This window comes from Aotus nancymaae, unplaced genomic scaffold (genome assembly GCF_030222135.1).
Source record: "Aotus nancymaae isolate 86718 unplaced genomic scaffold, 86718_ANA_hifiasm-v0.15.2.pri h1tg000040l, whole genome shotgun sequence".
NCBI classification, from domain to species: Eukaryota; Metazoa; Chordata; class Mammalia; order Primates; family Aotidae; genus Aotus; species Aotus nancymaae.
This window is the reverse complement of record NW_026988454.1, coordinates 96,947,491-96,974,391: the sequence shown is the minus strand read 5'-3', so window position 1 is coordinate 96,974,391 and position 26,901 is coordinate 96,947,491. Positions and strand designations below refer to the sequence as shown.

The window sequence follows — 26,901 nt, the reverse complement described above, 5'->3', positions numbered from 1 at the left end:
GAATTTCATATATAGTTCTTTTAGACCATACTTCTCAGGGCACTTATTTTAAATACCCATAATTTCCAAAGAAAGTGTTCTGAGTGGAAGGTTTCCATTGGTAATTTCTTGGCAATGCTAGTGTTTAGAAGATAGAAAAATTGCATTCTTTGCATTTTTTGCCAGAATATGATATGAATTCTTCCTTTTAGTAGCATATAATTTTTCTTTTCATATTTTACTGTCTACCCGTGACTTAAAAACAATATGTGGTTTAGCTGTTGGCTGTGTGGCTCAGTGATCCCAAAGAGATTTGGTTATCCAGAGTTCCATTTAAACTTCTTAAAGTCTTTACAGTAAGAAAAAAAACGAATTGTTGGTGAAAATCAATACATTACATTTCTTTATTTCTTCATGGAGTACATTAATTATTTTATTTCTCTTAAATTTGAGTCTTCCAAATCTGGACTCTGTATTCTCCTATCAAACCTGGAAATGTTATGGTGCCAACCTAAGAGGGATAATCCTTGATGGATTATCTTGTTCATGTCACTTAACCCCTCCTATATGGCTTTCTTGTCAAAAATAATTGTACAGGTGATCATCATGATAATGTATTGTATTTATAGAGAACTTCCAATTTGTAGAGAAAATATTTTATCCTTATTAATAATGTCTCACCTATACAATCACTAAATAAATAATTGTCCAGGATATCTATTATCTTGACTTTTATCAACACAGTATTCCTATATAGTAGATAGAGCATGCAACTGGCTAATTTTATAAATAAGAAATAAGCACACTGGGTCCCAGGTTAGGCTGGTGATGTCCTGATGAGAGCACTCTCGTTGTACAGATGAAAGTAGAAGCCAAGTTTCTTATTGCCACATCTGGGATGTAAAAGTAAAATTCAATTTAAAGATTATATGCAGGACAGAGATACTTATTTCATAGATTATATAGATTATGTAAAAAGGTGGAAAAAAGGCAAGCTTTTTGAAACTGATCACAAGTAAATCTAAAGTAATTTTGATTAGAAGAAGAAAAAACAATGAAAAGAAAATATTATCTAATATTTACTGAAGCTACTATTTCAAATTTTGATTTGGTGAATGTACTTATCTCTATCATTGAGTAGGTATAAAAACATTTGCAGCTGGCTTTTATTGAATGAGCTTTTTTGCTTTGAACACTGCAATGCTGAAATATTGATTTTTTAAAAAAAGAATTCAGTGGCTTCAAATGAGTGATATTGAGATTGTTACAAAATTAATGTTAGCTTAATATATATATATGATTATGAACCACTAAGTTGAAGGTGAACAAATTATTTTTCTAGTTTACATTTTAATTGAATCCAGTTTTTCTTATGGGGATCACTTTATTTCATTTCAAAGTGCTTGTATATGGTAATATTTCGTGCAGCCTCTCCAGCCACCTCTGTTGTTTCTACTACTACTATTTGGGTTCCCAAATTGCACATAATACACGAAGGAAGTTAACAAAGAAACATTCCTCTAATACTCAGGACTCCCCTTTTCAAAATTCTAAGAATATCGTTTCACTCAAATAGTTGTATAACTATATAAATGTCCAATGAACCCTTATTTTTGCATTTTGTATGTAGGCACTGATGAATCATAATTTTGAAGTATGATTAATGCAAGAGTTTAAATTTCTGTTTCTTGAAACTAATGACTCTGATAGCAGAATCACATTATTTCTGGCCCCATCCCAGAACTAATACATCAGAATTTTTAGTGAGTTAAGCCTAATTTTTAATTGACATCTCAACAGTTATTTTTGAGCACTATCCTTCCAGTTTGGGGTAGCAGTCCAGGCATGTGCTCAAATAGTTAACTTAGAAAGCAAGCTAACCCATGATCCCATGCCAAAAGCATGACTGAGTCAGTTATAGCCAAGCCACACCATAATTATAATTTCAAAAGTAATGGGAGGGAACAAAAGGTGTGAAATACAAATAGCTGCCTATGTTATTATTTTACATAATTTTTTTGAATCTCTCTCTCTTTTTTTTTTTTTAGACAGTCTCACTTTGTCACCTAGGCTGGTGTACAATGGCATGACCTCAGCACACTGCACCTTTGACCTCCCAGATTCAAGTGATCTTCTTGCATTAACCCCAAAAGTAGCTGGGAGGACAGGCATGCACCACATGCCCGGCTAATTTTTGTATATTTAGTAGACACAGGATTTTGCTATGTTGTCCAGGCTGATCTCGAACTCCTTGCCTCAAGTGATCTGCCCACCGCAGCCTCCCAAAAAGTGTTAGGATTACAGGCATGAGCCATTACATCTGGCCTTTTTTTTTTTTTTTTTTTGACTCTCAAAAGATTTTTTTTTCAGATTGCAGAGGTAATATATTTACACTGGAAAAATGGAAAAGTATAAAAATATAACAAAGCAAAGGCTAATACCTATAAAACCCTGAGACAATTATTCTTATTTTCTCAATATATATTTTATCTTTTTTCCATGTGTATTTTTCTATATGTATCATATTTAGGATTAATCATTTTTAAAAGGTTTGTGAAACAAAAGCCATTAGAGTCAGGAAGTGAGCAAGCTGATATTAAATAGGTGAGTTCTCGGATACACTATGTTATAAATGTTACAATGGTCCAGTAAAATCTCTAGACTGGCTTTTTGTCCAGATTACTTGAAAACTAATGTGGAAAGTAACATATGTTTAAATTTGCTCTATTTTAGTTCAATAATCCTGCTTTTTAAAGGTTGTGCATATCATCTGTTGCAAATTATATTAGGCGAAAAATTGGTTCCTAGCCCAGATAAACAGTTTTATTGAGGAAAACAATATACAAACAGAATGAATTATTTTATGGTTTTTAGATTAACAAATGATCGATGTTCAGGGCATTTGAAAGTCTTTTGAAAAGAGCTGAGAGAAAAAATACAAATTTAGGATCTTCCCCTATCTATACTCAAGAACAACCCTGGAAATCTTTCTTAGTATCTAGTTACATACAGGATTAAAATGTATTTTGTTGTTTTATTAAACACATCACATATAATTCATCATGAACTAATATATATAGCAGTTTTCCTCTTCAGTTTTATTCAAATTTACATTTCTATGTCTGTCAAATTGTCTCTTTTTTTCCCCTGTTCATACCAAATTCTGATGTTTTTTAATGGTGGAAACAAAAGTTTTGAAATTTTCTGAGTAAAAAAGACTTAAAATGCCATAAATTAAACTTTTTTCTTGGATTTTCTTCCATCTTATTGAGAGTAATAATGCTTTCCCCTTGCAGTTTCAATAGAAGATACTTTTCGTCTCTCCTTCCGTTTAATATTAACACTCTCATCATTATTCTGAATCAAATTATGAGACTATTGTCTCATCATCACTGCATCCTATTATGATCTCTCTCTTCCTAGACTGTTTTGATCTGCATTGTAACCTGTTGGGAGATTGAGCCACACCTCAAAGTAAAAGCATACTTGACAAAAATATAATTTTCTGTGCTATCTGACTTGCATGCAGTCTTTTGACTTTTGTTGATAAACTCTTTGATATCACAAGCTTTCTTTTTTTAACTTCTAGCAATCTAATTTATGTCTAACCCCTCTGCTAAAATTGTTCTTCCAAAGGCTCTCAATGGCCTCCTCCATGCCTACAATGGCCATTCTCAAGCTTCATATTTTTATTTTCTTATTTTACCTTTGATCAATCACTTTTTAATGAAATGCTCTCTGCTTATTTTCTGTGAGATACCAATTCTCAGTTTTCTTCCACCATTTCTGAGTGTTCTTCCTGTATATTCCTAACTTTGGCTGTGCTTTCTTACTGTGTCTAACCCTCACCAAGAGAATAGGGTAAGGGGAATCTGCTTTGGGGTCATACAGACTTAAGCTCAGTTCCCGGCAACCCTTTAACAGCTGGATGTCCTTAGGAAAGTCACAACCTCTGGGCTCCATTTATTTCTTTTAAGCATAAAATAATACCACCAAAGGTAGGAAGTCCGAGACTCGCAGGGCTATATTACAGAAATTGAGACAACCAGGGAACTTTTGACTCTAGGCTGTTTCATCTCTAAGGTCCTCATGATCCTGGATGGAGTTAGGAGCTTAATTTATATCCATTTTCCTATAAAGGGAATAACAATAATATTTACCTTGGTATTTAGTGTAAGAATTTTATTATTTTTGAGACGGAGTGTTGCTCTTGTTGCCCAGGCTAGAGTGTAATGCACAATCTTGGCTCACCGCAACGTCTGCCTTCCAGGTTCAAGCAATCCTCCTGCCTCAGCCTCCTGAGTAGCTAGGATTACAGGCATGTGCCACCACACCCGGCTAATTTTGTATTTTTAGTGGAAACACGGTTTCTCCATTCTGGTCAGGCTAGTCTCAAATTCACAACCTCAGGTGATCTGCCCACCTCAGCCTCCCAAAGTGCTGGTATTACAGGCGTGAGCCACTGTGCCTGGCCTCTAGTGTAAGAAAATTTTTAAAGTGTGTTATTCACCACAACACCTAACTAGACCCTGAATAAATGTTAACTGTTTTTACTAGTATGATTATTATTTGCCTATTGACTAATTGATGATGGCAGGTAGCAAATTTTAACCTTTAATTATTAATAAATCATGCTGTAAAGATACTTATACATATTTATAACCCAGTAAATTGGCTTCCTTAATTTCTAACCATACTCCTTGTTACTCTATTTCCAATTTAAAACAACAACAAAAAAGATGTTACTGGCAATAAAACTGGTGCTACCATTCTTGTAAATAATGTTCATTACCTCAAGAGTGACATATTCTTGGTTTTAATGTGTACTTTATGACATAACAGCAGTAACACTACACTTGTGAGATAATTTCCAGTGAAGTTCTCAAGCTCTGAAAAATGGCAAGTGGAAATCTAATATTTCCACACAATAACTTAGCACAGGATCTGTATCATATTTAATGACAAATAAATATTTATTGAATAAATGAATGATGCAGGAAATTCCACCTATATCAGATCAAAATCTTTACCAGGTATTCATTCAACAAATATTTATTAAGCACCTACAATATATCAAGCACTGTGTTAGAATCAGGTAATACCAAAGTGAACATAACAATATCCCTTTCCTGATGATATGTACATCCTAGTGAACAAATATGGGCAAAAAGCAAATGGGAAAGTATCAGCCATGATAAGTGCAATGGGCAACAACAGATTAGAGTGAGTGCAATGGGCAAAAACAGATCAGCAAAGGGCCCTTGGAAAGGGCTTGTATAGTGTATTAGCTATTTTATAACAAGTCACCCCAAATAGTGGCTTAAAACAACAGCCATTATTTGCTTTCAATATTATGGAGTAGCTATTAGATTGGGCTCAGCCGGTTAGTTTCATATGGTATAATTAATGAGGCTGCCATCTGGAAGTTTAATCTGGGGCTGGATCATCTAATACAGCCTCACTAACATGACTGGTGGCTGGTGCCAGTCTCATCCTCAGTAGGGCTGGCCTGAGCTACCTCACATAATAGCAACACTTCAAGATGATAAGAGTGGACACTGTTAAGACCTCTTGAGGCTTAGTTTCACAAGTCACACATCGTTTCCACTGTCTTCTTTTGATCAATTCAAGTCACCATACATATATCCAGATTCAGAGGAGGAGGTAATAGACTCCACCTCTTGATGGAAAGAGTTATATGTAGTTTGTAGCCATTTTTTACCTACTATGGATAGGAAGTTACTATCTTATGATGGATAGTCAGTGTTAACATCTCTGATAGGATGACATAAAAGCAGAAGCCTACATAATATGAGGAAACAAGTAATGTGAATATTTTTGAAGAGTGCACTCTGGGCCAAGGGATTAGCTAGCACAAAACGCCAAGGCAGGCCACTAAGGAATTCAGAGTGGTTGGAAGTGATGGGCAAATATACATGTGTAAGGAGATGAATGTGGGAAGCCAATGAGAAACTGGGTAGTATAATTCCTTGTAGGCCATTATAAGGACCATTAAGTAGATCTTTGTCCTTTACTCTGAGTGAGATCAGAAGACCCATTGATAGTTTTCAGTTTTTAGTGGAGTTTACATATTTGTCAACAGGATCTGTCTGGATTTTTTCTTGAAATTAAACTTGAGGGTGGGTGGTAAGAAACCCAGTGAAGAGATTATCCCAGGCTAGAGATGATGGTGGCTTGAAATATAAGGGCAGAGCTGACAACATTTTCTGGAATAATTTGTAGAACTAATTAAGCAGAAAACATATTACTAGATTGTGTATAGTCATCCCAACCAGATTGTCAGCTTCTCTGAGAAACTAACTACATGCTTTTCATGTGTCTTCTACTTCATCTGATATTTGAAAAGCACTCACTAAATACATATTGACTGGTGAGTAAAGATTCAAGCCTCACTGTTGAATTGAACATAATCAGCACAGGATGCTGAAATCTTACAGAGTTCATCATTAAATGATGTTTGAAGACCAAAGCAAGTAGAAGATCCTATTAAGAGCTATTGATATGCTTTAGATTACATGTCTGCTATATGCTAAAGGACAGCAAATGAATTATAGCAAAGGCAATCTGTCTACATCAAACTCAGTATAAAAAGAAATCCATTAAAATGCAAAAGATCATTACATGGGCCGGGCGCAGTGGCTTACACCTGTAATCCCTGCACTTTGGGAGGCCAAGGCAGGTGGATCACCTGAGGTCAGGAGTTTGATACCAGGCTGGCCAACATGGTGAAACCCTGTCTCTACTAAAAATACAAAAAATAACCTGGGCGTGGTGGCATGCACCTGTAATCCCAGCTACTCAGGAGGCTGAGGCAGGAGAATTGCTTGAACCCTGGAGGTGGAGGTGGCAGTGAGCCAAGATCAGGACACTGCATTCCAGCCTGGGCATCAGAGCAAGACACCATCTCAAAAATATATATATATATTACATAAACTGAATATTTATTATTAAGACTACTAGGCGAAAGGAAGTGTCAGGGATTCAAAGCCAACATAATATAGTTCTCAAAACTACTAGTTTCTAATATGGCATGTAGCATGTTCATTTTACAAGTGAAAGAAAGCAAGGTGAATGTATCAACTAATATTATGGTGTTGAATGGAAAGCATTAACAGGTATAGAGAAGCATGGGGAAAGATCTAAGTTTAGAGTATTCCTGGAACTAGTCAATTTTCAGATAACAAATGAGAAAATTTGTGTTGTGGTAGGAAGGAACTGCTATTAACTCCAGGTCCAACATGATGGATGACAACTGTCCTTCCTGGTGATGGGAAGGTACATGCTTCTAAATCTCATCCCTGTGAATGGAGTGCATATATATGCTTTATGCTGGTATTACCCTTTTTATCATAAAATACGTATGTTTACTATAATAGATCTTTAAATTTTCTTATAACTTCATTGGACATGTTCAGTACATTCTGTTTTAAAACAGATTACAGTAAAAGTTTAAAATTAAAATTCACCTGGAAATGAAAAGCTCAGCTTTGCTTCTCGCTCTGTGACTTAAAACAAGTTTCTAAATTCACTACACTTCACTTTCTTTATCTATAAAACTGTTTGGAAAAGATCAGTGTTTCTCAACCCTGACTGCACGCTGAAATCATCTGAAGGGCATTTTAAAAGGTAATATCCCAAACCCTATCATAGGGTTTAATTTTCAATGCTCTTCAGGTAATTTTAATGTACAGTAAGTGTTAATCAACAGGCTAGATGATCACTAAGGTTACTTCTAGTAAATCTTTCTAATTTTATGATTTATTATATTTTGACATAGTGACAGCCTCCAGAAAAACAATGTTCTCAATATTTGCAATGTCCTTTAAAGTAGAAATTATGTCAAAGTGTGTTCCTGCTCTAAATTGAGAACATTTTCTCATCTAAACTAAAAACATTCTATATTATGATAATAATTTATACCAAAAGCTGTATACACATCATCATTTGGATATGGTATATGTATGCATCAAAAGTAATACAGATTTACCTAAATTTTAGAAATTAACTATTATTATGCTTTGGAAAGCAATTACTTTCTGTCAGTGCATATACAATGTGAGGATAGTGTAGTTAGAAATCCTGTGTAAATTTTTTTTAAATGTTGCTATAGCTATTTTGATTTTGAATAAATGTATTCCTAATATCCCAAGAGTTAATAAAATCCATAAAGTATATAACTTATTCATAATAAGTAACTTACATACTGATTTATTATGAAGAGAATAAACAGTTTCATAAAAGATTGAAGTGGAATATCTAGTTTTATTGATATCTGGAAAACTCAAAAGTATAATTTCTTGAAACCATTTTGAAATGTGTCACTATGAATTTTTGCTAGTAGTTTTTTTTTATCAAATAGCTTTTCATTGGAGTAAGCTGATAACTTTTCCCTTTAATTTGTAAATGCCAAGAAGTATAAACAGATGTTTTAAAACTTCATGAAACCAAAAACTGAACCAAATACTCAGATCCAAAAAGAAATCATGTAGACTCCTAGGAAACTGGGGAAAGTCATCAAGTAAATATTAAGCTACAAAGTAACAGATTTTGTGTCTTATATTTTCACGTAATTCTGTGTTTTTGTATATTTGGGACAGGAAGGCTTTTTCCTTCTGTTAGCCAGCCTAATTCAGTGGTAATAGGGAGAAGAAGAAGAGGTACAGATGACAGCTAACAGCTAAGATGGGTGAATGTAGGTGTAGACAACAAAGGATGTACTGGTTGTATGGAATTCTGTAAACATAGTTATATTTTAAAACCATTTGGGGAAAAAAATTACTTAGTGCCCAGAAAAGACACTATGAAAAGTAAATATGTGATTTTCAGTATAATGCCTATGCCTGTATCATCATTCTGTGTTTGCTTCTGATATCATCAGTTATTCTTATATATTTAAATTTCATATATATTTCACTATTTTTGTTTACTCTATTGATAACAAACTAGACTCCATAATTAAGAATAATTCACAGATATACCATTTATTATAGCATGCAAAACTATGACACTGGACAAATAATGTGGCTGCTGGAAGAGTCCACATGTTCAAAACCCTTGTTCTGTACAGAACGGAGAAGCTATTTTGCTTCACATTTGCTCTGCCACATATCAGTTTGCTTTACATGGTTTCCCTGAAATTAATTAGACATGTGTACCATGCTTTCAAAGAATGTTTTATAGTAGGAATAAGCTATGAAAAGTTTGAAAATACAGATAACACATACTATAGGCTTTGTAATAATAGTTACATGTATGCTAGGGAGTAAAAAGACTAACTCGTGAGTTTTATGTGATTTAAAATACCAAGAGGTTTAATGAAACAATATAAATTTTGTCATCAGAATATCGCACATCTTATTTATCTCTTGGGAGTGGTGAAATGCCGAACTTGATGGTTACCCACTCCCCTTCTCACCTCTCAAGATATTCTCTCCTACTTACCTGCTCCAGATTCTGCTCTTCTCCTAGCAGATGCAGTATTGTCTGTTACATATCTTCTTTTAAATTTGGGAAAGCACATTAAGCTGAACTCACTCAGATGTTATTGTACAGTAATTTAATCAGATAAAGTCAATGAAGGAAACATGGTTTTAAAGAATGATAAGGACAGAGGTGATGTAGCCTCAAGAAAGTGTGCATGAAAAGGGCCCCAGTGAGAGCAGAAGCATTTCATGCTTGGAGTAAGTGAGGGACTGAAACGTAAAGACCAATGTTACTTACTTCCCAGTTTTGCCTGGGGCTGGGCCAGGTCAGCAATGCAATCATTGTACAAAGTAAAGTAAATGGACTCACATTTTAATGATGTCATATAAAATTTACATGATCTTCAGAATCTAGCAACATGATATTGAATATAGACTTCATATGTAACAGTCGAAGTTTGCTGATGCTAACATCATCTGGAATAATGAACTCTAATCACATGGATATAAGTATATAACTTTGTCTCATAAGAGGTTTTATTTACAGAAAGTTTTTTTCTTGTTAAGATATTGAATTGATATATTGGGCATAGCTGCATAATTGAAAAGTGTAAGTACTGGACTCCACTTGAAAGCACAGATACTGCATTAAAGTAAAGCTGCCATTCAATATAAATAATGCAGATGTTGTTTTAAAAATGTCAGATTCTCTTAAGTGTATCTTTCTTCTTTAAACTTTGATCAGCTAAGATAAATGCTTTTAATTTGGCCTTAACTGTTTGTCACAAGAAGATAAGAGACAGCTAATGAAGTAAATTGATGTGTTGCTACAGTTAGAGAAAATTGGAGTTTGATACTGTTGCAGTTGAAAGTATAACTACTTTTTTTAAAAAATTGGCATGATTGCATGACATTGTGAGAAAGAAAAGAGACCTAACACATTCCAAAATGGCCAATACTTAGAAGCATTTGGGTAAAGTTAGGTAGAATTTTTATCTAACTCTCTTCAAATACAGTGCATTTTCTTCTTCAAAGAAGTTGTAATTAAGAGTATATTGAGTCATAAATATTAATGCTATCAAATTATGAATATTAAAAATAATTTCTGGTAGATACCAAAAAGGGTTAGAGTGAATTATATTCTGCAGCTCAACTTGGAAGTTCAACTGTCACAGAGAAGCTTGTCTCATTGAAATCTCTCTGAAATAGACTGCATACATATTTAACCCAATAGCTTCAGGCATTCGGAGATGGAGGAAGCAAAATCAAAAGCACCGTATCAAAATTAACATCAAGCCATGTGTTTTTCTCTTAGAGTTTTGAAGTAATTTTTAACATAGATAGTAACTTGGTCTGAAATTTAAAAACACACGTACAGGTTTGCTAGCTGAAGAGTTTCTATGCCTGGGGGAGGGGAGGTGACAATTGGTGCATTCAGTACAGAACACGTGTAATGATAATAAAGTTGATTGGTTGAGCTCTATAGCTTCTCTCTCTCTCTCTCTTTCTCTCTCTCTCTCTCTTTCTCTCTTCCTGTAGTGTAGTTTGGCTGGGGGTGGAAGGGTTCTCCCCCATCCCCCCCCACAAAGAAGACATAGGTTGATACCATTTTTATTGTTCTGCTGGGGTGAGAAATAAACCATATGCTTTAGCATTTTAAATGGCTACACCAAAGAGAAAATTGAACTAGGTTCTCTTCCTCACTCTTACTGGACTTTGGGGTGGGGTTATTCCTCTAAATGTTCTAGTGGACTTGGGGTTAGCTTAATACTTCTGTCCCAGGGCAAAGAGGCAGATGAGGGAAAGAAATGTCAAGGACGTCAGAGGCGAGCTGGACTGAGTGGAGTGTGGAGTAGGAAGCTTGTGTCTGAAACCCACCCCTCCCCTGGATACCAGGCAAAGGCAATGAGAGTCGGAACCAGCTGATGCCGCTGCTGCTGCTTCCCGTTTCCAGGGTGAAATTTTCACAGCAGCTATTCTAAAAGGAGGAAAAATCCCTAACCAGCAGCAGAGAAGATCCTATCACCCAATCCAAGCTATGTAACCTTTTAGTCAGGCTTTTCAAAGAAATCCGCATTTTAAAAGCCAGCATTTACGGTCCAAAATATGGGACGGGAATCAGAGCTGGTAGGAAAATATGAAAAGCCTCTTTACACCCTGAGTGTTTGAAACGATCCGATGAGCATAGGAAGTGGCTGCCAACGCTCTGGCGGCTGCTAGTGCTGCCGCCGCTGCCGCTGCTGATCCTCGCGGAGGGCTGGACAGAGCTAGTCCCGGTTTCAGCACCTCCGGCGCTGGACAGCTCTCTGCACGCCGCACCGCCGCCTGCTTGCTTTTTCCCACTCTCGCTTTGCATTACTGGAGATGCATCTAAATTACATCCTGTTCAACAACAAGTAGATTTTTTTTTTTCCTGTACAGGAATTACAGTAGACGATTCTCTCAATTAAACTGCATTTTCTTATTTACGGATTTGGCTGTCAGGCGTATTTATCCCGATTTCCTCCCCCCCTCACTCCCCTTTGCAGGAACGAGTCTTTGGGAACGTGGTCCACCCAGGGATGTAAAACTGTGCTTACCGATGCATCCCATACGAAATGCTTATGTGATCGTCTCTCTACCTTCGCCATTTTGGCTCAGCAACCTAGAGAAATAGTAAGTAACAAAGGGAAAACACGGCTGTAATGCAAAGGCAGGGACTTTGTGGCTAGTGTTTCTCCAGGGAACTGCATTTTAAATGGGGAAATGGAAAATGTTGCAGGGTGGCAAAATTGGGTTCGTCTCCTCCTTAGCTACAGTAGCTTGGTGGAATGAATTCTAGTTGGTATGCTGTAACTAAATTCTACTCAATTTTATGTCTTCTAACTTGAAATTTCTGCAGTGTAGTTTTAAGGATGTAGTCCAATCATATTAATATGCTGCAAACTTTCAAATAAAAATAATTGTCAACTTAATCTTTATTTTAAAGCTGGAAAGATGTTCTGGGGAATTTGTGAGGATATTGTTAATAGTAGAATGAAGACCCCAGACACTATAGTCAAACACATTGCATATCTGCATTGGATATTTTCAGTACAGGTTTTCTGGAGGTGTCCTTGAATGTAAATATAAATAAATAAATATACATATGTTAATCAAATGAAGTTTTTTATGAAAGCATGGCTGTCAGGAACTGTAAAATTATTCCTTAAAAGTATAGAGGTTTTTCAAAAATAGTTTCTGAAAGAGACAGCTGTACATAACTGTCTGAAAGAACAATAATATACTCATCAAATGTATTTTGAGAAAATATAACTCAAAATGAATACTGAACAATTATTATTGAGGTAAATGTGACATTCTGCCTACATTTGGCCTAGATAAGCATCACTCTTCTTACTAATTTTGATGATAAAAAACTAATATAATTTGATGTGCATATTTGAGATTTTAGAACACACTTAAAGTGTATTCCTTCAAACTTCCAATATTAACAATCTGAAAACCAACCAATTTGATTATTTAATGTCATGTAAGTGTCCAAGGAAAGAAACCTCCCAGTTCAATGAATGCCTGTAATCTTTCTATATGTTTTAAAAGACACAAAGCTTATTTTTCAAGGTCATGCATTTAGGGACTGATACTGGCATTATAATAATTATCTCCACATATTTTGTTCATTGAAAAAATCACAAAATATATTTGAAGATTTTTAAATTTGATGTTTGATTTTCTTCTATATCCTCAGAGGCCAAGTAAGTGAAATTAAATGTGAGACTACTTGACTTAGAATAAAGTTGTCAAAAAGTCAGGAAGTTTGAAAAATCTTCAATATCTATATACCAGATATAGGTAACATAATGAGTTGTAAATAGTAGGATCAAGATAAATTTTACCTAAAATCATATTGTGAAATGACTAACCTGCAGTTAGTTAAAGAAATATGAATGATGCTTCAAATTGTAGCTAGAGGAAATTTAACATGTGAATGTTGACCAAGTTGTAGTTTCAGGTCTTGATTTTAGAAAGTTATAAGGAGGTAATATTCTATAATCCAGTATCTAAAACTCTAATGACTTTATTACTTCACAGTGGGAGAGAGGAGGAAGCTGGAATTAGTATTTTTAGAGGTTGAGAATGTGAGAACAGAGTGGATTCATGGGTAACTATCTGGTAACTATAACAACTATATAGGCTATTTTGAGTGATAGGTTAGCTTTGCTGAATCTAGAAGTTATTTTTATTTATTAAAAACCAATGTGCTCCTTTTTTGTTTTGTTTAATTCACAGATCATGGAGTCCTCTGGCACACCTTCAGTTACCCTAATAGTAGGCAGTGGTCTTTCTTGCTTGGCCTTGATTACCCTAGCAATTGTCTATGCAGCATTATGGAGGTAAGTAATCAACTGATAGATTTGAAATGGAATGCTTAGTTGTTCATAGTTAAATCAAGGAATGTGATCATTAGTATATGTCTCCTGTCTTTTTAATTTACTAAAAGCAGTATTTTCACAACAGAGTTATAATTGAGGTGATTGAGCTATATATAATAAATGAATTGTATTTACCTAATTTTTCTATATATTTGCCTGAGTTGAGAAAATAAACAGCTCACATGCAAACTTTTCTTCTAATTTCAAATGTTAATAGCCTTCAACAAGTTGCTTACACCAGCATGGTACTCTTACATCACAAGTTTAATCTACATATGGTTTTTATTTATCCCAATTGCTCTGGGGGCTGTGAGTCAAACTTGTACAGTCAAATTAATTTATCTATTGTAAAAATATGATCTCAAGTTCTTAAGTTTCAAACATATGCTTTCAATATGTCCCAGACAATGAGTGAAATCTATAATATTAAAGCACTAACATAATACCACTATACTCCAAAAAATACCTGTTGGTTGAGTGTGTCCAAGAAGTCAAACTTTGACAAATTGATTAAAAGAAATCATAAAAATACATAAAAAAAGGGGAAGTGATTTAAAAAGTTTGTTCTACAATAGTTGAAATCACATATGCTTGATATATGAAAATCTAGTATTTTTAAAAATTTGTTCTTGATTGTGTTACTAAGAATTAGACCTGTGAAGTTTATTGTCTACTCACGTATTGATAAAATACATGGCCATATGGCCAAACTAATGGATTATTCTAATGGATTTTTAAATTTTTAAATGTTAAACATTTTTACCATTGAAAAATAATCTAAATATTTTGAACTATGTTAGTATATAGAAAATTACCTAATATTTTCTGAATGCCTGTAATATTAGAATTGCAAAAGTAGATGTTTCTGCCTCAGAAATCTATTAATCTCTATTTACTTAAGATAAAAAACAATCCAATTAAAAAATGAATTATAATTTTATTTTAAATAGACCATTTTACTTCATTCTTTTAAGAAAATGTTCTTCATTATAATTTTTACTCTTTTGAGAGCAAGAATTTTCACAGATATTTAAATTGTCAAAGATATGAAAAGTTTTTATGCTTCATACAAAAGTAAAAAATATATATTTCTTTATTCATTAGCACTGGTACATGACAGAAATCCTGCCTTCCTGTGAAGGATTTATCTAGTAGTGAAACACTGACAAAGTGGGGCAATCTGATAAAATATGTCCAACTCCAGGAAGTGAAAGAAATGCTTAGTTTAAGCATGACATTGTAGACAGCAGAATCTTGGGTTCAGGGTTCACTCAAGCAGACATTGTCTCGGTAATGTAAAAGCAAGATGGATAACATTGAAAAGTAGACAACTTCCACTACCACAATTATTTAAATCACAGTTCTTCAAAAATAAGGCAGCATTTGAAAACTAGGAATTAGATAATCACAATAGCAACATAATTAATGCCCACTGAATTATTTAGAACTAAATTCCATTTCTCTGCATTTAGGGTTCAGGCACCAACTCCAACTTCTTTTTACCCCTCAATACATATCACTAACACTAGCATATACATTGTCAGGATAGGTGATGTGTATATTTAGTCAAGGAAATATAAAATTAATTAGTCCATAATAAAGTTTTCTTTAATGCAAAAAGTTAAGGAAAGTCACTACTACAATAGTTTTCTAAGAATTACCAAAATAATTCAAAGGCTCTATTAAAACTTAAGATGAACTTGAGAATTATGAAAGAGAGTAACAAGAAACAACACAAATCTAAATCCATAAATTAGTAGTCGTCATCTCATTGTCTACGAATAGAAGAATTGAAGTAATATTAGTAATTTGAAAGAAGTGTCAAGACTCATGAATTATTAAGTGAATCTTGATAACATGATGAATTCAGTCCTGTATATAAACACCTATAGAAACACTAATAGAAACTTTGAGAACAAAAAAGAAAAAAAAAAACCACACAATTGTGAAGTATTATCCTTGCTTACTAGAAGGATGCCATTATACATGTAGGATATATATTATGTACTGTATAATATTACTGTATGGTAGTAAGCATGTTAGGTTCCTACCATCTTTTATTCTAAGTAAAAAGTTTAAAAATTTTGATTTCTAATGGGTTGTGAAGTGTATAAGCATCTCAAGTATTTTATACATAATATGAAATTCTTAAATTTGTTGATGTTGCATGTAGTTCATCAGAAATGTTCATCAAAAATTTAATACATTAGGTTATATTCCCTTTACCTACAGACAAGTTTGGTATAGTTATATTTTTACATGGAAAATTAATGAAGCATGTCTTTGTAATCACTGTATTAACATAAAGCATTCTTAAATCTTGTTCACAAAATCAAACATGGTAAAGAAATCTGTGAAAATTGAAACTTTTCATAGCAATTTTGCAGGCAACAGTAGGACTCATTTTTGATAAAAATAGAAACATAAAAACTTCAGACTATTCAGTTCTGGGTCTTTCATTACCATATTTTTGTCTATTTACAGAACAAAAAGTTTCACTGAAACCCTTTTCATAATGTCATCTGTGTACTTGTGCTTTCATGGAAGTCATTAACATCATACAAAGAGTTAATTTTATGTAGACTTTAACTTTTTATATTACCTTTCCCACCCACAAAAAAGAAACAACTTAATAGTTGATGATGTCTTCAGCATCTCTGTGTGTGGTTTATTATATTGTTTGCTACTGATGATACAGGAATGAGGTTCAGCAACCTCGAGGCCATTTTGTGTTGGTATTTGATCTAAGTTAGTCCCATTTCAGTTTGTTTTATGACCAAAGAGAATGTATTTTATATTACAAAAACTCCTTTTTGTATTTTATTGTTATTCTTACTTTTGCATTCTTTTTGGAAAACTATGATAGAATGTGGGGCTTCTACCTTAATAGTCTTCAAAGACAGGGAGAGAGACAGACAGAGCAGTTTGATAGATTTTTACCTCCCAGAACACCTCCAGATCTTTGGCACTCCTGTCTAATACTGCATAGAAAAGTTCGCACCTGCTGTAGAATGTGATTCCATTTTATAATATGCATTGAACAGACCTAAACAAACGGCAAATACAATGGTGTCTTTTTGTTACTGTCACTCAGTGATTTACCACAGGATACAGTAAAGCAAAATAGCTGTTACTCGTTCAGGGTAAACAGCTGGTAGAACATTTGATTCTGAGCAGTTTTCTCTGTGGCTTACATTCTTGGTGCACTTAACAACTATATAACAGACTGTATATAAACACTTCTTCATAAGGGTAAGATATGGCAGATGTCAAGTGATTTTCCAGAGTAATAATGAATTATCATTTGTGGATTGGATTCATTTTTTGGAACAATTATTCAGGAAAAATATAAAGAGTAACAGCCTAATTACATTAAAATGCTTGAATGGATAAAAGTTTTCATAGTTTCATGAAAGTAATGGTATCCTTCTAGTAAGTAACAATAATACTTCAGAATTTGTGTAAGTTTTTTCTTTTTGGTTCTCAGTTTTATTGGTTGATTCATATGATAATGCTAAACATACACACACACATGCACATGTATATAAAGGTATTATACTAATTGCTGTATTTTCAAGAAGCTTTATATTTCTAGAAGGAAAAAAAAGTGTACCACGACAACAGATGGGCGGCTTAGGCTCTATCAGAAATGCTGTATTGTCTACATCAATGTCTAAGGAAGAAAAAAAAAATCTAAAGGACTCTTGCAAATGTAATACCACTATAAAATTAGGTGTCTAAAAATAATATTTTATTTTAAAAATTGCTTTTTGTAAATATTGCTGTGCTACAGTACTTATTTTTCCAGATGAATTTCATCAATTTGCACAATACAGAATTCTTCATCTTTCTGTTGGAGTTTAAAGTTCGACAACTTTTCTCTCTCTGGCTAGGTACATACGCTCTGAGAGGTCCATAATACTAATTAACTTCTGCCTGTCTATCATCTCATCCAACATCCTCATACTGGTTGGACAGACTCAGACACATAACAAGGTATGACTGGTAATTACTCTGATTCTTTTTGTGTGTTTATGTTTTGGCATATAGTTGGTGATTGACAATCTAAACATTCATTCTAAAATGGAGAACTTCTGACAAAATTATATTTTAAAGTAAAATTTTTTATTGGTTTCTGAATAAAACCATTGTCTTTTCCAGTTCAGAAATATATACTCTTGGCTTAATTTCCTGTGGGTTGAGAGGTTGTTCACAAGAGTAAAAATGTATGTTTATTAAACATTATATCAAAGCTCTATGAGTTCAAAGCCTTGGGACCTCAAAAGCACATATTTCAATTCATTAATCTAATTGTAATAAGATCTAGTCATAATAGGATAGAAGGCTTGTGTTTTGGTCTAATTTATTAACACATTGATTCCTTAAAGGCAACTATAAATTGCTTACAAGTATAACATCTCTCTTGAAAATCCACCCAAAAAAATCTATAGGCAATAATTGAAGAGAGTGTTAGATGAAAGCTACTTTAGATTTTATGCCTTTTAAAATTTTTGATTAACCTAAAAATATTTTGATTCTTAGCAGAATGTAATAGTATATTTCCTCTTTACATGAATGAACCAATTTATATGAGTTGAATGACCATGTTTTTTTCCCAGAAATGAATGTCTTTACTATTCTGAAATGTATTTTAAGAAACCCATAATAGCAATTTGAAGTTAACTTACCCCTGCCTCAAAGAGATTCTGTTAAATACCACTTTGATTATTTGTCAGTCAATCACATGGCTTCAGGCCTGTTATTCCTCAGCTTTATAATTTTAAAATATGAAAGCAAATAATCAAATTTTTTCACATAAGCCATCATTTAAAAATAATCAAATATACTTCATTAGGTTCTTTTCATGTATTATAAATTCACAGGACATGCATTAATGTCAAGGATAATGGGTAGTCGGTTTAGTTTGCTGACCTACATTCCCAAGACAGGTTATTGCCACCCAAAAAGTACAATTCCAGGTCTGGGTAGGGCCTAGGAGGCAGCTTTCAGTGATTCCAATGAATGCTGCTTCTTGGCTCACATTGCCCGATGCCAGGGGAAGGGCCCAAGGGGAAGCCCACTAACGCTGAAGGACAAAACAAAAACGAAAACCCCATTAAGGGCCCTGTAGAAATAATTACTTTCATGTCTTTGAGTGTTTAATTTTCCTTCCTTTATTTCCTGTGTCTTTTCATCTTAAAGAAAGAATCTGAAAGAAAGTAAAGACTATTAAAATATAATTCAGGTCCATGTTATAGACATTTAATACAAATTTTAAAAGTAAATATCTAGTAAAGAAAAACAGAGAGAGAGAATGACTGAAGGTGAAAGGGATGCCAATCAGAATTGGGTGAAAAGAAAAGTACAAAATAACTAACAGCATAAAAACCGAGGGTAAACATGGATGTAAGTGAAAAGAAAAAGGGAAACAAAAAGGCGATGGTAGGAAGGAAGTAGAGATAAAGAGGATGAGAAGAGACTGTAAACCTTAAGTAATCAGTAAATTACTCATGTCATTCTTTCCTTTTTGGTTGTTTACTTGGGCTGGGCCTCCGATCTGTTAGAAATGTTCGTATATTTGTTAATACCTCTTCAGTTTTTTAACTACTTGCCCTTCAACCTCTACCCAGAAAAAGAGAGCTTTCCTCTGAAATAGGAATTATTTACTGGAATCAGGAACCAGAAAAAGTCAAGCTAGAGCCAGCTTGAGCTCAGAGTATAAGTTTTTCTCATCAAATATTCTTCCCTTTCTGTCATTTTTTATCCTCCAAACAGTCTGGTGTTATATCTCTCCTTAGACTATGACAAACTGCATGATCCACAGTACAAAATATGCTTTTAAAACTGTTTCATGCTGTTTGGCAAAGTTTTTATAAGTTCTGAGCCAAATGGTACTACAGACATTTCTACAAGGTGTACTTCACATTATAGTGGTTATGGTCTAAATCATTGATGTACAGTAGAAATACAATGTAAGACTCAAATGCAAGCCACATATGTAAATTTAAATTATATTAGTAGACACATTTTAAAAGTTTAAAAAAGATAAAATTAATTTTAATATATAATATTTATCTCAGTATATATACATTACCATTTTAAGACATAATATAAAATTATTAATGTAATATTTTACCATCTTTTTATGTCTTTAGAATCTGGAGCATATTTTATATTTACAATACATCTTAATTTGAACTAGCTGCATTTCAAATGTTCAATGGCTACATGCAGCTAGTGTCTAACATATTGTGTAGGTCTAAATGCCAGCTATATTTAGAAACTAAACTTATCTCAAGAACAGTTTGACCTTCACAGGTTTTCAGTTTCCTAGTTTTTTTGTAATAATGTCTTTTGAGATCTGCAAATATTATGAATACCAAAGACAAGATAAATTTGGTTTACCTTTCATTTCTGATTTTGAGGAAGGGCTGGCATTGACTTACTAGCAAAATAAGAGTTTGATGTAGTTTATCCCCAAGCATATTAACTACAGAATAGCTTCTATGTAGTTTTGGAATCACAGTGGTTTTGTGTCAGATTGACTCATGTTAATTTGTGCTGATATACTTATTAATGCATGTGGGGAGGAGTAGGCAATAAGTGCTAGTATTGATGAAGAAAATAAGAGATTGGTTTCCTCTTATGCTATATTAATTTTGCTTTACTAGCTCTGAGTAGATGTTCTTACAAGCCTAGGAAATTCACATTAGAGTGACTAGAAGAGAAATATACAGAATACTGGGATTTTATTCTTAGTCACTCAAAACAATATCAAGATTTCTAGGGAAAGTAATCATGTGTTTTATTAGTTGAATTAGGTTAAATTGACTCTATTTGTATATAATATATGAGAATTTGGTATGTGAAAGGCTACACCTGTTTGACTGTAGTTGGGATTAATGGTTTCCTCCAAGACAATAGAAGACAAAGGTACAAAGTATGTTGTCTAGGTAAACTTATGATGTGCATAAACTACAAGAAACTATTTTTTTGAAAATGTAAAATATTGATTGGTGGCTAAAGTATTTTATCTTGGTTTTGTGTAGGATCCCTTTGCTTCTGTGGGCATTTTTTAATTGATCAGATTTGTATCTTTGACTTCCTTGATAAGTTTTGATTGATGCTTCAGTATTCCCATCTTAGAAAATGTAAACACCTGAGAGAGCTTCTTGATGAACAAATTATTTGATGCTGCTTTAGGGAGTTGTCATGGCTAGTTTGTATGAAAGCTCGTATCTGATGTTGATGTCCAGAACAGTTTTGAAGTGTCATATGAGGGCCTTTCTCTGAATTGCTTATTGAAATATAATTGACCCGATTTTCTCGCTTCTGAGTATCTCTGCTTCCTTTTGAATTTAGATAGAAACAAGCTGAAATAATCCATTGCAGAAAATGAATGTATTCAATTTTTTAACTGTATATCCAATTGCTGGCAACAAAATAAGGAGCCAAGTACAATTTATTATATCTCTTCTTAAAAGACAGTTGTAAAATTTAATTATAATTCACTTCATTATATTTTGAGTTTTCTCATAAAGTGATATTGCCCTTTCATCTCTTTGTTCATTTAAAATTTCTACCAGGTTGTCTTTGTATTGCTCAAATGTTATTTATTTGTAGAGAGTTTCCTTTACACCTTAAAGTGTGCATATGTTTTTTTGTTGAGCTGAATAGACTATTTTTGGTACTACTGCTTTGCAGGAAGCAAGGAATATTTTGGAAATAGATAAATTGAGAGAATAGTTTTCTTAATGACAAAAGTATATATTGCTGTTGCTTCAAAGGACTTTAAGGTCATATTGGAGATTTTGTATCATATTGGAGATTTCATAGCACTCTTTTTAACTGATAGAAGACAAATTTGGCAAAACTCTTGTTTTTTTGGTTAGACAAGTATGACCACCCAAGAAGTTCAAAGTGCTGGGAGATAGCTTTGCTCCCACAACCTCACTACCAGGTTATAACAAAAGCAAATCTAAGTCCAAATTTGATCACATATTTATATATTTATTAGATAATTCCTCATTAGCAAATCAGGATCAAAACCTATTCAGGAAGCTCAATGAGGGCCCAGGTCTTTGACCTTTTAGTTACTTTCTCCCACCTTGTATGTAATATTCACTTGAGGTGGACATAGCAAGATTCTAGGAGCAGGATTCTGTGCCCTTTAGTCAGTGTTATTCAGTCAGCAATCCTCCTAATCCAATGTCTGGACACAGAATGATTATAGATAAAACTGTGGACCCCATCGCTAAAAGATACGGAATAGAGGCCTCAGTGGAATCTTATGTACAGTTCTTTTAAGAGTAAGGAGTGTTTAACTGTTTTACACAATACACATATCTTCAATCCATTAATACATTTATTAGTGATTAACCAGACACTAGTTCATCAATAAAGACTAATCGTTCACATTTAGTTTGATAATGGGTAAAGTGTTGATGGTGGCTAGATACACCTCATAAGAAGGATCTGTAGTTGTCCTATATGGGCCTTCCAAATATAAAGCCAGCTGACCAACTAGTCTATGCATTCTCGGACTCCTCCTAGAATTACAGGTTATACTAACTGGCATATATATTTTATCATATTGAGAATACCAAAATATTATAAAATAAATTGCAGACTTTATAACAAGCATACAACAATTAATATTTTGAGAGCTACTAAGCAACTGTGAAAGAACAAAGATATCACTTTGAGTCTTAATTGACCTAGGAGTAAAGCAAAAGTCCTCATTGATAAATATAGGGAAGTTTCTAAGTTATTTGGGATGGTCAAACATTTTCTTCGTATTATTTAAGAGGAAATTATCTCATGGTTCTTTATGTATGGAGCATTGTATTACATAATGGGCTGTGTCTTTTAATTTAGACTTTCAAAAGATACAAAAATTCTCCGTCTTGAAGCACCAAAGTCCCATTCTCTATTATGTTTTCTTTGACTTCATCTTGTAGTTATTTACTCTTTACAAAGAGTTTTGGTTCTGTAGTTTGAATAGAGAGCATTAGTAAGCATGGGCCAAACTAGTAGGTTATAATCACTCTAAAGGAAGATGTTTTTGTTTTGTCAGAATTGTGTTTTTTAAAATGTAAAACCTTGAATTTGAATACCTTAACTTGGGCCAAACACTCTCTAATTTACCTATTTATCCCATGACTTTCTTTTGCCATAGTCCCAGCTTCTGTATACATTTATGTACATGCCTGACCTCTAAATGCCTATGTGTTTTCAACTTCTGAGAAAAAATATTGAACATGTATTTATAACTATCCATTCAGTTCTGCCTGATACCCTTTGAAACAGACTGCCTCCTGCCTTAGAGCTTCAGTGTTCTACATGCTTCTTTGGGAGATTAAGTCTCAGATGCGGATGGTTAAGAGAAGGCATTTTAAGCAAGGTAGACTAAAGCATCCTAAATCTGCCAGTTTTTCTAGTTGTGTGATCTTAAGCATGATGCACAGCATCTCTAGACCTAAGCTTGTTGTCAAGGCTACATGAATTACTACATATGAAGCACTTAACCCAGAGGCTAGTACATTGTAAGTACCACTTAACAGAAGCTGTAATTATGGCAAAGATAATTATGACACCCAGATATACATCTGATTCTGTCCTTCTCTTCTTACCTTTGTATTTCCTCGTGTCCAATTTCCTGATTACCACTAAGTTCATCATTTCTGTGTCCACCGCACTCTTTTGTATTCAAAGGCAAATTGAATGCCTTTTCTGTAGTCTCCAACCTAATTACATAAGCTAGAACTCTGGAAGTTGTCCTTAATGTCTCCTTCTCTCTTATGGAGAGAATCTAATAAATCATCCACCTATGACAGTCGAACTCTCAAATATTTCTCAGATCTAGTTTCCTGTCTCTATCAGATATTGTTCATACTGCTACAAAATTATCAGACCCACTCTCTATCCTTTAGCCCATGCGATAGAAGAAAGATTCAAACCAGACCACTCAATTTCCCTATGTAACATTTATTGTTGTCTCATTTCCTGCAGATGTCATTTTCAAACTGTGGTCAGACACAAGTAGTGAAACATATTTTGTTTATCTATGAAGATTTTTTTATTCACTGCTTTCCTTGTAATAATATATTGGAACTCAGGAATAAATTGTATAAGAGAAAAACTTCCAGAGGTTATAAAACCTGAGAAAAAGCAGATCTTAAAAATGACCCATGTGACCTCTCCATACTCTTTCTATTTTACTGACTTTTGTTATACCAGCAACACCAAACTTCTAACAGTTCATCAAAATTAATCTATAGTTTTTTGGTTCATGCTATACTTCATCCTGGGGCACTGTTCCTCCACCCTAACCTCACCTGACTTCCTAACTGTCTTTATTTGTCTCAAGCTCATTCTCTGACGCTCTGATGAATTTTACCCATCAGAGAAAACCCTCTTTATGCACGCCTGCTCTGGGTTCCAGGATTTCCAGTGCATACCTATTATCTTGTATTATATTACTTGTTTCTAATCAGACTATACACTTCTTAGGGCAGGGCTAGGACATACTCATTCTTAAATCTGTTGCCAGCATATAGTCTATGTACAGTAAGTAATAAGTATTATTAAATGAATAAAATAAATTTGAATATATTTTGCTTATATCTATGAATCTAATAGCTATTATTAGTCTTACAAAAAGTAGAGTCCCCCAGTCTCGACAGGATCTCAGCTAATAGTGATAGATTATTTTTCTAGGGTCTGTTTTAGCTCTATGTGATTGAAGGCATGCTTTAAATGTGATCTGGCCCCTGGATTTTAGTTAAGGAGATGCTGAAAACGAGCAAATGTTAATCTTTTTACTTCATAATAATATAAGGTTCATAGCCTTAAAAAAGAAATGTGCTTAGTTATAATTCTTCTCATAGGAGACATATCCTGCCAATAGTGTCCTAAGTGTACGTTTATTATATCTCAAAGCATGTGTGATCTTAATGGTCAAAGCTAACACCTTCTATTTAGATTCATTAAAATCTAATTTGTTGACTTGCTATGACATTTGTAAAAGGATTTGAATGTAATAAGCTTATTTGTGATTCACTTGGTTCCAATTTGAGGTACCTTACTAACTCTGCTAGAGTTCTTCTGGATTCCTGAAAACCTTCATCAAACCAAGGAACATAATGGTTGGTTAGCTTCTTGATTTCCCCAGGCTCCCTGCAATAAAAGATTATTTCCCAAAAAAGATTTCCCAATGAAGTGAGAGACAATAAGATAGCAGAGACTCTGTTGTCCTACTGTAACTTCCTAGTCCCTCGATATTCATTTCTAGTTTTGTGTGGTAAAAGCCAGAGACCACATTATTGTAGTCAGCTTTAAAACAGGGCAAAGATCAATATGAAGAATGGGCTCAGGGCAAGCAAAGAAGATGAAAGTAGAATTTTTTTGACAATAGAACTACTGAAATGAGTGAGATGTCAAGAGCCAAATGACTTTGAGGGACAAGGAAGCAGTTTGGACATTCAGTCAGTAGTCTTAGCTTCAACTTCAAAGCTGAGCAAAACTCCTGAAGAGTAAGCACTCACTCAACAGAGGAGAAGCAGAGCACGAGTCTCAGCCTAGTATACAGGTGATTGCTTTGAGAACGCCAGGCCTACTCTCATTAACTTGTGTTCATTTATGTTGAGGGAGTCATACAAAAGTTTCCACCAGACAATGCAAAGAAATTCCATGACTTGATCAATTCTACCCTCCATCCCCACCACCCCCACATTAGACTTGGCCTTCATAATTTCTCACTTTGACTACTATAACATTCTTCTAACTTTTGTCTGCTCCTAAAGCCTGTGCATTAGCCCATTCTCCGTATCACTGTGAAAAATACCTTAAAGAAAAAGCAAATACCTGATTGCATAATGCCCCTGCTGAAAACTGTGTGATGGGTCTATAGGGTTTATGAGATTAACTCCGTGTTTTGCATATCACCTGCATTCAGGGCTGCCTGAAATATGTAAGTTGACTTTGGGAGAATTAAAAAGGGTACTCCTTCTGGGCAGATGAGTTATAAAACCATCCTCTCCCTTCAGATCAATATAGCCTCTAGCAAGCCTTCTGGCTTGGCAACAAGAGCTAGATTTGAGCAAGCCTTCTGGCTTGGCAATAAGAGCATCCCCTTTCTAGGGACCCTCTCTGTGTGCATTCCAACTTTATTATGGCTATGAGAGCTCCTCTTGCTTCTGTGCTTTTGCACTTGCTTTTTACTCTGTCTGATAAACTCCTACCACACTTCAGAGTAGGTTTGTGCAAACCATCGTAGCTCCTACAACACTCCTTTCTGTTTTTACAGCATGTGATACATACTATATTTATTGTTAGCATATATTTATCTATTGTTAGCACCAATCACCTTAATCTACAAGTGATCAATTCCTGATCAACACTGCCCACTATACTGTGATTTTCATGGGTAGTATGTCTCTCTATTTTACTGGATTTTGAAACCATTAATACTAGTACTTGTTTTATACATGGCATGAAATTAATAAATGTTGAATGAATTAATGAAGTTATGGCTATACCTATCAAATGAGGGGTAATATAATAAGACTATGGCCATTTCATCTTTGGAGGTCCCATTTTGAATAATTGCATGCAGGTTAATTATTTTTTGTTATTATTGTTGTCATTTTATGATGAGATAAGGTAATTGAAGAAGATACTAAAGACTTACAGAATATTTTTGAGACCCTGCTTTGATGTGAGATGGTTGAGTTAAATCAGATTTTATCTGTATGCAGAGACATCCAAAAGAGAGTTTGATAAGTTGAGTGTCCTTCCAAGAGTCTTACAGAAAGGTTGAAGATTATCTGCTTTTCTCCCCGAAATCAAACCAGTAGAGAAATTACAATTTCTCTCTATGTATTATTTCTCACCTTTCCCCTTCTCAGGACATAATATGAACTGGTCAGAAGTTTGGCTAATGTCAATAGGGGAGCCATGTTGTAGTACAGCTGATCATGTTTATGAGGATTCTTAATACACTGTAAAATACTGAAGTGCTAGATAAATATCACAGAAAGTGAATTACTTTAATTTACAGATATTCT

At 34.1% G+C, this 26,901-nt stretch overlaps 1 protein-coding gene across 1 annotated transcript in view; it reads left to right on the top strand.

Moving 5' to 3' along the window:
• Positions 1–26,901, top strand: part of ADGRB3 (adhesion G protein-coupled receptor B3) — a 751,340-nt gene that overhangs the window by 586,662 nt on the left and 137,777 nt on the right. Inside the window, exons 17-19 of the mRNA XM_064360929.1 lie at positions 11,951–12,077; positions 13,692–13,795; positions 17,728–17,830. Of these exons, the coding sequence (XP_064216999.1) occupies positions 11,951–12,077; positions 13,692–13,795; positions 17,728–17,830 (334 nt within the window). The remainder of the gene's footprint in view (positions 1–11,950; positions 12,078–13,691; positions 13,796–17,727; positions 17,831–26,901) is intronic.